Source organism: Amphiura filiformis, chromosome 15, assembly GCF_039555335.1.
Source record: "Amphiura filiformis chromosome 15, Afil_fr2py, whole genome shotgun sequence".
Classification (NCBI taxonomy): Eukaryota; Metazoa; Echinodermata; class Ophiuroidea; order Amphilepidida; family Amphiuridae; genus Amphiura; species Amphiura filiformis.
The window spans coordinates 32,416,661-32,429,878 of record NC_092642.1 but is presented as its reverse complement, the minus strand read 5'-3'; the positions used below and the strand labels follow the sequence as shown (position 1 = coordinate 32,429,878).

The 13,218-nt window shown below is 35.9% G+C and overlaps 1 protein-coding gene across 1 annotated transcript in view; it reads right to left on the bottom strand.

Annotated features, from left to right (window-relative positions):
- The window catches only part of LOC140170885 (uncharacterized), a 30,545-nt gene extending 17,567 nt beyond the window's left edge, over positions 1–12,978 (bottom strand). Inside the window, exons 1-10 of the mRNA XM_072194089.1 lie at positions 12,975–12,978; positions 11,561–11,935; positions 10,223–10,471; positions 9,008–9,139; positions 7,898–8,044; positions 7,277–7,402; positions 5,519–5,665; positions 4,259–4,585; positions 1,579–1,646; positions 1,142–1,352 (exon numbers count right to left, since the gene is read on the bottom strand). Of these exons, the coding sequence (XP_072050190.1) occupies positions 1,142–1,352; positions 1,579–1,646; positions 4,259–4,585; positions 5,519–5,665; positions 7,277–7,402; positions 7,898–8,044; positions 9,008–9,139; positions 10,223–10,471; positions 11,561–11,935; positions 12,975–12,978 (1,786 nt within the window). The remainder of the gene's footprint in view (positions 1–1,141; positions 1,353–1,578; positions 1,647–4,258; positions 4,586–5,518; positions 5,666–7,276; positions 7,403–7,897; positions 8,045–9,007; positions 9,140–10,222; positions 10,472–11,560; positions 11,936–12,974) is intronic.
- Positions 12,979–13,218: the final 240 nt, after the last annotated feature.

Sequence of the window (13,218 nt, the reverse complement as noted above, 5' to 3'; positions counted from 1 at the left end):
GTGATGGTGTGTGATATGCTGATGAGCTAGATCAGTGTTTCTAGAAGATCTTCAACTATAGTTGCCTGTTGGTTTCATTGATTTCAGCAAGCTGTTGTACACTGATCTCAGCAGCATCTCACACATCATCACCCGCTGAGGAAGGAACCAGTTGGTTCCGAAATATTTGGGAAAATACCTTGGTGAGTGCAGTTGAAAGTTTTAATCTTTTTACTTCTCATAATAATAATTGTATATTTTAATGAAAATAAATAAAGCTACGGGGGGGGGGGGGTACTGATATAATGACATGGCTCCATTAAATCAACGGAATTAAAACATCACAGTTTTGCAGTATCTTTCAACCAGTTAAGAGGTGTTTCACATTATCATCCCTAGAATTAATGAGCCATATTTTGTAACACGAACAACGAAGAGGGGGTTGTTGCGACCCCCCTTAATTATCAATTATAAACGTCATACGGTATACCGTTATATTTCCTCTATTCAGTGATACCAAACGAACTACAAACATTTCCCACATAATGTCGCTATGATTTCAACAGCTAAATATTGCGATTTTCACCAAATTGTCTACAAAATATAAAAGTTAATGACTATTTTTACCCCCCAAGAGCAAAATTAAAATCATCGGGGCCTCAACACTCCCCATCCCTCCATGGTCATCTTTGATGACCGGTCCTACCCACGAGTAAGGTGCTAGGGTAAAAATTGTATTACCAAAATATGCGCAAAGGATGTATTTACGATTAGCTGAGGTTGTTTGGTTGTAAACGCGTGCGTTTTTTTATGACGGATAAAAACTTAAATATGATACCACACCTATAAATAGCAATTATGTATTATATTAAAAAGCAAAGAATTATAGTCCTGATTGAGCACATGTGTTTGAATGTTTAGCAAACATGGACATTGAGGAAGTACGGAGTTGACGACAATGTATCTCGATTCTATATGTTTATACACACTAAAAAACAAACGATATTTAAAAAAGCAGCTTTTTATACAGTAAGTCTAAAATGGAGAGCTAATTGTTGGAGCGTGCTCCCAGGTTGTACGGCCGGATTGAGCGACATTGCGTTTAAGTAGCATGCTTTTCTTTGAGTAGTTTTTAATAAATTTATATTTTTAACAGCCTTACCGGTAGTTGCTGTTCCAACATTGCTTTTAGATCCTGCATTGTCTTTATTTTCTGCTTGAATAGAAAACTGATATTCTGTGCATGGATTTAAGTTGCCTATCACTGCGTTCCTGGCGGTGCTATCTTCAATCTTCTCAGGTTCTGCTCCATAGGTAACGACGAATGCAGATATTCCTGATGTACATTTTATCCACTCGCTGCCTTCAGGAATCTTAAACCAAGATACCGAACGTCTTTAATTATATAATTGTTTTGCTTGAGTGCTATTTGTACCCACCTACTTGTAGTCGGTGTTACTGTTTATGCATTATTAAAAAATGTGCACTCGGTGTTGAATGCTACAGGGGAACAGGTAAGCATTATAAACGGATCCAAAACACCAGATCACCACTTACACACACACATCCCCACCCGGCTACATAATAGACTTTACATACCGTCCATTCTAATTGAACAGAATATGGTCCTTTAACAGTGGCACTAGTTATGGTCGGAGCCTGAGGTACTGGAAAATAAAACGTCATACAAATAATAGTTAGGGCTATGTCAACAGAACCGGATTTACATTGGGGGTGGGGCGTGGGCCAGGCCACATTTTCGAGGCCCCAAACTCACCACGTGGCCAAGCTTTGCTTATATAAGATCGACAGCGGCGGCGGATACATTAAAATTTAGAGGGGTACGATTGTTATGTCATGTGCCCCCAAAATACTCCATAATGTCCATTAAAAGTTATGGGTTTTGTGATTAGGTATCAATTTTCACTTGTTCTGATTTTGATCTCTATTAAGAGAATAAATCAGATTATGAGTCTACAAACTAGACCACTCCCACTGACTAAGAATGGTCTATACATGGAATGTTCAAGAAATCCAATGACAAATGCTAGTAAACAATCATATATAATGAAAACCACTAGAATGATCATGATTGCCACGGGGTATGATGAAGTGGTGGTGCTGTTACAGTAACCATGTACACATGTGAATGCTTCTGATTGGTTTGTGTTTATGTATTGAGCTATATTTAGAAATGATGAAATGTGCCCTAATATATAAGGCCTGGAGAATAACAACAGCGGCAATGTAGAGTTATACGAGGGAACACTGTGAAACTTATGTTAGCCAGTACAGTGGTGGTACAAAAACTACCATGTTCGCGGTTCTTGCATGTTAGAGAGAATTTAAAGTGGTAGCGAAAGCCAATAGTTCTTGTCGACTCTAAGAAGTGACAGACTGAAATATCTCCATCACCAAACTGTGGTATTTTGCTGGACTAACATAGTGTGTTATCTGACTGTCAAGTGGTGCAGATAGCTTGCTCAAGAGATTTGCAAACAGAGGAGCTTACGGTCAACATAGAAGACCACTTAGAAAAGATTAGCATAACAGCTATAATAGCGAAAACATAGTCTTCAGGACTTGAACTGATACTGTGGTAGACCAGGGGTTTCTCTTGGACAGACAGGCTCTTGGACATGGCCAGATCTTGCATCAAGAACTGAGACCATCAAAGGAATCTCATCAGAAAGGTAATCAATTAAGATATCCAGGCTTAGATAAGTAACCATAGCAAAAGGAAATCTGTGTAGTAATTCTTAATTCTTATATTGCGATCTGATTTAAAGTCTTAATGCACTAATTAATAAACAATATCATAAGTATATAGTTCTATATAACAAACAGTGTGTTTGATGTTGAGAGAACCCGGTAACAGGTGATTTTGGCCTGGGTCGTCTGTGTATATTTTGTTCCGATTTAAATAGAAAAAAAAAACTATTTCAGGCTATTGTAGCCCAAAATGAAGATAAATTTTGCTACTTGAAGGGCCAATGCGCATGAAGCGCGCAAAATTGTGCAATGTTATCGTATTTTGGCAAAAAAAAATCGTGTTTGTTCGGCTATTAATAGGAAGATGCATAGTGCAGTTTTTGGGGCCCCAAATTGTGGGGGCCCTGGGCCCGGCCCTATCTGGCCCAATGGCAAATCCGGCCCTGTATCAAATCAATTGTGTAGATGTTTATGTTAATTAATGCATTAAAAATAATGCATTGTACCTGTCCAGTTGAATTAAGGGGATCTTTAGTATGTCAAACATGTTTTGTAAACATGGCATATGTACTGAACTTTTTGACACGTGTCGCAAATATTTAATATCACCTGCTATAAGGGGCTCTGTGATTATAAGTCCTCGGGGAGAGTAAAATTGGGAACGAATTATTTTGCAAGCCGGTAAAAAGTGGGCAAGCGTGATTTTGGCACACATTAAATATTGCTTTCAATTTCAAAAGGTTCATATTAAAGTTTGATATGTGCTAAGGCGGGTGCGGGGTATTTTTTTGCAGGAGTCGGTGCTTATATTTATTGAACATGCCATAAATTCGAAACATTTATTCAAACCTAGCAGGAGATAACTAAAGTGCCATTTCATCATATTTACTCCTTAAGGGATCGGGAATGAGCGTTTTGAGCGTTTCCACAGTATTTTTTTGTGGGACATGAGAGCACATCGGACATATCGAATTGCATTCTGAATACGAATAATGTCTTTCTGATATTTTTTATAAATTTGATATTTTTCCTATTTTTGATATACAACAGTCCTCGAAGTAAATTTTATCAAACTAATGACATATTCTTAAAGCGTATGTAGCTGGAAGGAAAAGCCGACGATCAATTCAAAATTTTGACCTTTCATATTGAAGATATGGATTTCCCCCCCAAACAGACCTAATTATTTTTGGTGTTTTGGGGTAAAATCCATATCTTCAATAAGAAAGTTCAAAATTTTCAATTGATTGTCGGCTTTTCATCCCACCTACATACACTTTAAAGTATAAATCATCAGATTATAAAGTTTACTTCGAGTACTGTTAAATATCAAAAATATCAATTTTTAATCATTTGCCATAAAATGTGTATTACATTGCGAATTTCAAAAAATCAAAATTATCTTCGTATTCAGAATGCAATTCGATATGTCTGATGTGCTCTAATATCCCACAATAAATACTGTCCAAACGTTCATACCCCACCCCTTAAGACATGGGCATATATGTGTGACAGCAAAACTATTTTCATATTTCCTACAGGTTTGGTAACATTATACATCACTAACCTCCACATGTTGTTGTTGCACTGGAAATAGGCCCCATAATTCCTTCGTATGATTTTTCCGACATGTCATCAGAGATAATGTTACGAAATACAGTTAGAGCAAAGTCATATGTTGTTTCATGCCAGAGACCAGTTATTTCTTCTTCAGTATTCGTACTTTCTGCAACCGGCACTAACGTTTGTCCTTGTTGTGCAAGGTAGATTTGATATTTCTCAACCGGTCCAGTGCCGTAGTCAATGTTTGCATCCCAAGCATTCCATTGTATTGTCAATGTAGCACCACTTACTTTGATTATCTGCGGTTTGAATTCGTAAAGTGCAGGCAATGCTGAAAGAAATATGATTGTATCATTTTAAAATGAATCTATATCAATACTTTCGTTGCACCCCTATAAAATGAGATATTTTGAATAGTTTAACATGAACAAGTGGTCCCATTGGTCCTTCTTGGACACTTTTTAACCCTGAAATTCTGCGTTTTTGTAAAATGCTTAGGTAACGCCTTGTTAAAATCGCAGAAGCACGCTCTCGTCAAAGCCTTACAGCAAAATGCAATAGTTGATAATGTGTTTAAACAAGCTCGAGATTCTTGTAAAAAGCAGTTACAAAATCTACCGAGTAGCAATCTAGAAAACCAGCGATATTTGCAAGGAAGGTGCTACAAATTCGGCTACTGAAGAAGGAGTTAGAGAGTTAGAGGATTTCGCCAACGTGGGCAGTAATTTCAAAAGGGGAGAGTATAGTTGGTCTTCGTCGTCGTCTGGTTTGAAAGATTATATTGTCTGTCAAGTGGAATAAAGCGGGTAAACTGGTCCTCAAGACAGGAGTGAATGGCGAATGTAACATCGTGTCAGCATTGCAAAATAAAAATATATATAATGTTGTCCAGTCTGCAGTGTACTGCTCGGATACGAGTTTGGAGCTGGGCATTATTTCAGAGAGTTGTCCGGAATTTTTAGTGCAACAGAACATTGTAACAAGAACAAGAAGCTAGTGATATTTTAATATATTATGTTGTAGCAAGATCTGCGATTGTTGTATGATTGATTATGTACACACATTGTCCACTCTTTCATTACAGATTTAACTTTTCTTGGCCTGTACACCCAGTGGAATTTGTTGCGCCTCCTTATGTGTACTTGGGTAAAGATGTTTTTGGCGTAGGTCTTTCTAGAATCTAGATCGTGTCGTGTTACTGGGAAATTTCAGTTAGTGATATTGGATAAGCGAAAAAGTGCAGTATTCGTAACATTCGACATACCTTGTTGACAGTCGTTGCCTCCCCAACCATCAGCGCATTCGTAATCGGCACATACACCTGTCGCCTTGGTGCAAGTGTTATAATTCTTGCAATGACATTGAATATCGCATAAGGCGCCAGAATAGCCAACTGGACATGAATCTGGAACTGCAAATACGACAAAAATTTGAGTATTCTAGCCACTAAACCCTTCAATTATGAACAAAAAAGTTAACACGTTAGGCTTAAAAAAGTTATATCTCAAAGCTCACGTGCGCGTTCGTTTTTCTTAGCGCGTCCATGTCAGCTGAAACGGCATATTCATTTTTTATTTTTTCAAAAAAATTTTTGATAGTTTTTTGCCGCAAAATCATGAAAGTTTGAGACAAATTTGGAAGAAAAGTTACTTGATTCGATACGCTCATTGTTTAGGTATAAAACAATTGATGTTTGTACTTCAACTGTGTAAGTCAACCACAATTTCATACTGTGTACTTTTGAACACTCGAAAATGACATCTTAGTTCATAATTTTGTTTAAAAGAAATCTAAAAAAACAACATCATTCCGCATTCGTTTTTGAGATTACCATGGGCTTTGAAACATAGCATTGTTTTTTTAGCCTTATATTTCGTTTCCGATGTTAGGTTTAACCTATCAAAAGAATTAGCTTTTCCTGGTGCACTAAAAGGCTAAAATAAGAGGTAAAATTACCTAAGTAATCCTAAATAATCATAAGTCCATCCTTCATGCGGGTTGGTGGGTCCAGGGTAATGAACCCCAGCGACGCTTATTTTTGCTCTTACAGCAAAAGTCTAAGTGCTATTGACATCAAACATTATATTTAGATTAAATGTTTGTGATTTCTTTTCTAGTGGCAATTGCATGTTTGTACGATATGTGTTTTGGTGTGCAGCCAAGAATATTCCAATTTTGCATCACTGTTAAAAGGAGATTCATGAAAAAACAAAAACACCACCACCAACAACAATAACAAAACAGCATGGGGATTTAACATATGGGCGTTGTATCAACGCCCCATGGTAAAGCATAATTGGACGAGTTATTAACAACTCTTCTTATTACTTTGTACAGGATCAAAACGTTGTTAATTTGAGAAATTACAAATCTTCTTGTAAGGTTTAGTAGCATTGACTAAATTTGTGAATATTCAAAGTCATCCAGATAGATAAACATGATAAAATGAATATCGAATCTGTTCATCTGGCCTAAGTGTCTAAGTGACATTTGTCATGAAATAACCATGTGAATCAGACGATCTTTAGATTGTTTTCGTTGTTGAATGTTTCACCGTTGTTTATCACCATTAACAACTAGCATCCGACGCGTATGCGTGGTTTACTTTGCTCTTTTTCTGCCCTCGCGAAGTAAACCACGCAGACGACGCGGCCGTATCGTTGTTAAATATTTTTAATAAACGGTGTTGAACTATGATGAAACGTGGTTGAATTGAAGAAATGTCAAAAAAAGTAATTTTTCATATCATTTTTTAACATCTTATCTTACATCATCCCGTTATATTTGATTCGATCAAATTTTGATTTGTAAAGTGAAAAGTTTGAAATGGGTGCGCTTGTGTTAGGTCTTTATAAAACGGTGGTTTACTTTGTGCTCAAAGAAAACACCGTACATTATAAAACTCCAGAGAAACTTTCTTAGTAACTTAAAAATGTTAACAGAAATTTAGGTTTTTCATAGGACCTTATGGTTTGTACAAAAAAGAATTTGATACATTAGGAATAATAATGCTTATACATACCTTGACAACGATCACCGCCATATCCATTGTCGCATTTAGCAGCAACACCACAACCTTTTGCGTTGTCACAGTTGCCACAATGACATGTCAGTTCACAGTTAGCCCCATAAGATTTCGGAGGACATTCTTTTTAGAAAAATGATAAGAAAAATGCAAAGATTTTATTTTGAATATCTTTTTGGTTATCCATTTCTCATTAAAGTGGACGCACTAGTAATTGTGCAGGACAAAAAGAATGTCGAGTAATTATTTATTGTCATTAAGATTTTAAAGGGAACGTTTTAAAAGGCATAGTAAAATGCTTTCTATGTATAAATGTTGCAAGCTTACAAGATAACATTGAACCTAGGCATCTCACTTGCTTTGTTGATGTCGAGTCATTTATTCTAAACGATTCACAGTTATACTGGTTCTCAGAATATAAGGTATTCCAGAAACTCAAACAGTGTACCATCATAAGTTTTATACATATTCTGGTTCGTGATAGTTATGGTACACTAGCAGAGTTTAAGAACCATGACTAAGAATGCCATTAAAATATGATATAATCACATCAATTGTCAATTAACACATTTAACAGTGGATATTTTGCGTTTGGTTCATCCATACAGTATACATTACCTGCATCACAAATCTCGCCCATATATCCAGTGGTACAGGAACATCCAACAGGGTCAGGTACGCAAAATAGTCTGTCCCTACAATTACCGCCGACATTGTTTGTACATATTATTGAACATGTTCCTCCAAATAAGTTGTTACCACATGCTTTGAGACAATAAGAAAATTAGTATAAAAAATAAATAAATTTTGGATTTATAAAGCGCCTTTCTCCAGATCATAGAGGACTCAAAGCGCTGTAATTTCGCTGCAATGGTGAATCGTCACAATCGCATCAAAGAAATTATAAATGTCTACTACTTGGTATTTTATATAATACTACTAGTAACTACATGTTACCACTACCACTGCTACTAACATGGGTGAAAACAAAAGAAGTACCTTGACATTGTGTCCGACATTTCAGATAATAGGCTTACTTGTGATTTGACTTGTTTTGAACTCGGATCTCATAGGCTCATTACCTCGGTAAATGTTGGCAAGATATTCTCATTTGTCAGCAGGTACAAACTACTCAAGAAATTGAGGGAACACATTGAAATGACCATCCGATCAAGTTACACGGTCTGGAACGCTGGGCACGAGCCGGCCTGTGGCTTACTTCGAATATAAACCCTACATCAGTTTGTGACGTACCCGCCGCCTTGCCATCTAATTTTACATCACAATGATATCATACCCTTCGCAAGTTATCCAATTTTCCAGTTGACAACAATTGAATTTTAGGTCCAAAAAATCTAAACATCAGATTTCATTGGTGTATCGGTTTAAATAGTAGGAAACAACTATTTTAATACACATCTTTGGATGGCAACCACTCCATGGCCTTTCAGTTTGAAAGTATATACCCTACCCCGGGTAAGATAGAGTTGTCAAATTTTGTATTTCGTTACAATGTGCGCAAAGGATAGTTCTACAATTATATAGAGGCGTTTGGTCACTTTCTATAAGGTTAATCGTCAAACGAGGGTTAATCGTCAAATTCTGTCTCTTAAGATAATTGCATGGTTTCAGTGTATGTGAGGAAGTAAAAGATTTCCCATGATATAAATAAAATGAATGGTTATCATTTGGGTCTCTGATCTTGGTGGATAATAATACTCTACCTACGTGTTTCACATTGTTCTCCTTGGAAGCCAGGACGACAGACACAGACACCAGTAGATTCTTCACATATTCCGCCGTTATAACATGTGTCGCAATCACTGAGGCAATCTGAACCATATTTTCCTTTGGGGCAAGCTGTTGTAAAAAACAGGTATTGAAAACGTGTTTGAAAATCACTTGCTTATACATCAGGCACTTAAAAAGTAAACTGTGTCATGGTCATTCACGAACATTTAATGCGTTGTATTTACATGTCCAAAAGTCGCGTTGTGATATTGGACAGCAGTTGGATTTGGCAACCAACATCATCAATAATTGTGATGCGATCAAGCAAAATCAGTCGGAACACGGAAATATTGATTTTGAGATATAGCCAAACAAAGGTAACGTTTCCTTTTATTTCCTTTTGTTTTGGAAACGCTTTAATTGCTCATATCTTTGGAACTGGTTGTTCAATTATAATGGGGTTTTCTGCAAAACGCAGCTTTGTAAATGCCTCTTACTATCCAATAAGAAACTGAAAATGTAACATTTCCGAGTTCCGACTGATTTTGCTTGATCGCATCACAATTAAGCAGTGGCCATTCCATAATAATAAACATACATTAACATGGCACACAACCCGAAGGGATATGTCCATATTATTTTATGCAGAATTATAGCAGAAGTTAATTTCATCTACCACCTTCCGAATCTTGTGAAAGATTTTTTACGGCTGGATTCAAATCTCAATTCGTAGAATAAGATTTTTCTAATGGTTCGAAACACGAAGTTGTAGCCCTTTTTTATACACATTTTGTCTAACCAGCGTGGTACTTTATATTGCATTTCATGGACAATATTTCAGGTGTAATGGTTGCACACTAATTGTGAAAAGATAAAAGATCTATTAAAATATTATTTTGTATGCGTTTACCCAATTCTTAATATAGTTTACACGGTCATACACAGTTTTAATTTACGTTCGGTTTGATGTAACCTGTCTCCGAAAGACATCCAGTTTAGGTCATACAGTATAGTCAAAATTTCGGTTATGGATTTGTCGGAAAAACTTCATTAGACAAGCCAGTCGTTTACGTTTTAGTTCCGCATCTATTCATTTATGTGGCGACAAAATGTATCTGTATACGGATTATCCTATACGGTTGGTTACACATTTATATTTAAAAAAAAGCAAATACACCCCGTCCAGTGCCAGATATTTGCAGGCAAACCTACCTCTCACTATTAGCCTCATGATAGCATGCAGGCCATCCTCACGTTTACCATCTTGATGACACTCGTAGATACCAGCATCTGCTTTTCTAACATGAGTTATAGTCACTGTTTTCTTAGAGTTCCATGCTATTATAGGTTGCTCGTTGTGTCTCCATCTCAGATCACCAAAAGGGATATTCGTGGACACTTCAAGATCAACAGAGTCCCCTATGCTGACAGTTTTCGTGTCAGTTGATGATTTGATAGTGGCTGAATTAATACAGCAGAAAAAAATTATTTCGAAAAATTTGCCTGACTATAGAAATTGTAGTGCTATTTTAGGCTATCAGGAATATTTGAGCTTTTAAATGGAGACTCCTAATTAGAAACACGTACTATTAATAGACAATGGTGGGGTAAAACTGCGTATTTGAATCACATAAACATTACCAGTTGTTCACCATAATGATGTTATTGATGGCTATGAATAGGTGAAACCATTTTCTCGATTGTATGAAATAAACAATGAATTTACGCCCATCTTGCAAAATAGCTAACATTATTTTGCAAGATGACATAATATGTGGGCTCACTCTTTCCACGCACGGCACCATTTATGACGAAATACCACGACGAAATTGACATAAATTTGTAAATTACATCTTCCTTTCAGTCTGTTTTGGACCTAAATAGGATACGAGGAGTACAATAATAATTATCGGAGGAGTTACATACGATTAACACTTTAATACTATGACATGTTCATAGGGGTTACATTTACTTAAAGAATGTTCATTCTCTATAAAAGAAGCATATAAATTTGTCGACGGATTTTTCAAATGTAGAAAAGCATGGAAATTGACAGAAGTTGGGTGAACTACAAAATATCAAGTAAGTTGGACATATTGGAAAGAGAAAAGTTGGAGTTGGCGTCGGGGAAGGTATTAAAAGGACTTAAGTAATGTTGAAACTTTGTTTGAACTGAAAAAAAAAAGGAATTGAAAGAACGCAAAAATCAACCTTGATTGAAGTTAAAGTCAGTTTCAGATCTGGTATCTTTATTGCGCAAAGTGTGTTCTCGTTCAAAATACATCGTGCCTCTGGGAGTTAAATTCGGTATCGTAGTAAAAAGGTGATTATTGGATGTGATTTATACAAACGTTCAACTTTTTTTGCTCACCTTGTAATACAATTTGTAAATGTTCAGATCGTACAAATTTTATTCAGTTTGGATCATTCCAATTTTCTTTGGTATCATATTGCAACTAACATCATTTTCCACATGTTAATGAAAACATGAAATGATTAACTGCACTTTGCCTCAAATCGCTAAGCACAATTCAATAAGTATTTATTTACCTTGTTTCAATCGTTTTATAGTAGTAATTTTGACAGTATCACCACCATCTTGTGCCACCGCTTTTACATAAAAGGCCCCTATTCGTTCATTCCCTTCACTGTCACCTTCAAGTATCACATTGATTCGTCTGAATTCAGCTGGGGCGTCGTATGTGACTCTACTTCCTGATGGAAATCCTGCGTTGTCTATATTATTACTTGGCTTTTCGACTTCAGTACCGCGATCACCCGGCCCTGTATCACTAGTCCTACCAATATTAAAGGACCCACTCCTGTCTGCATTTGACAGGAAACCCTTGTATACTGCATCTGTATTAGAAGCCAAATCTACCAACAACGGAGATGTTTGTAAAACTGTGACATCTATTTTGTGCACTAAAATAAGAAGGAAAATATTACATGTTTTACATTGATTGTTGTCGAGTTTCTACATACGGTGTCTACGATGCTTATTGAAAATATTATACTTTTAGGTATTCATCGTAACTATTCTAAAATGCTTCAAATTATATAAAGTCTTCCTACCTGCTGGTTGAACTGACAATGGGGAGAAAATCCCAGCAAAAATAAACGGGAACAATCGATACACGTAGAGCTCCATGATTTAAAAAAACTTCGAATGATTTGAACTTTGGAACACGGAAATGCAAGGCAATGTGGACTTCGTATTAAAGGGGCACTTCGTGATCGACAACATTGTTCCCTTAATTTACTTCAATATTTTTATACCGTCCGAAACTTAGGACTGCAAAATGTATATGTGCAATGGACATCGTGCATTCACTTTCTTGTAGATTCGGTAGTTTGACAAAGATATCGTCCAATTTGTATTTTGCAGCGGCTTATGTGGCGCTGTAATATATACATGTAATTATGTGTAACTTGCAAATTCAAGTTTTTTTCGGGGATATCTTTTGCATACCATAAAAAAGGATGTTAAAATCACGAAATACCCCTTTAACACAGGCATACCACCGCTGTTCAACATGAATGTAACTACTGTATGGGATCGCCGTCCAATGACTGTGCTGTTTATAATAAATTGTATAATGAAAATAATTTTCACTATAAAATTTATATCGCTTACATCATTTAGGTAAACGTATTATTGATTGATTGATTGATTGATTGATTGTTGTTTGTATAATTATGTATTATGCATGTAAGGTGCACTATATATATATATATATATATATATTGTTATTCTTCATATATCTTTTTTAAAGAAAGTAATGTTATAGTAATCAAAACATTGCCGTCATTTTAACTATGTTAATTTAAATTAATGTCAATGTGGTCAACGATAAAAAGATTAGTTTTAATACTTGATTTTGATCATTTCTTGATCAAATTAGTTTTGCAAGTCAGTAATTATTTTTATCACCCTTTCACTCCGTATCATGTGTACCCGTACCCATGGTGCAGTTTAAATTTTACACTTACAGTGATGCGTTAGAGTAACTTTAATTGTACAGCCCGTACCTTCTTATTTGCTAAGAAGATAAGAGCTATACAGTAATATTATATGTATTTACATTTCGAAAACTACATATGTGACATTTTTGATAAGAGTATCGTTTTGAGTTTCAGTGGTTTCAGAGTAATGTTCGTCTAACGCGGAAATAAAAATGGTGTTATATATAACAATCATTAAATTT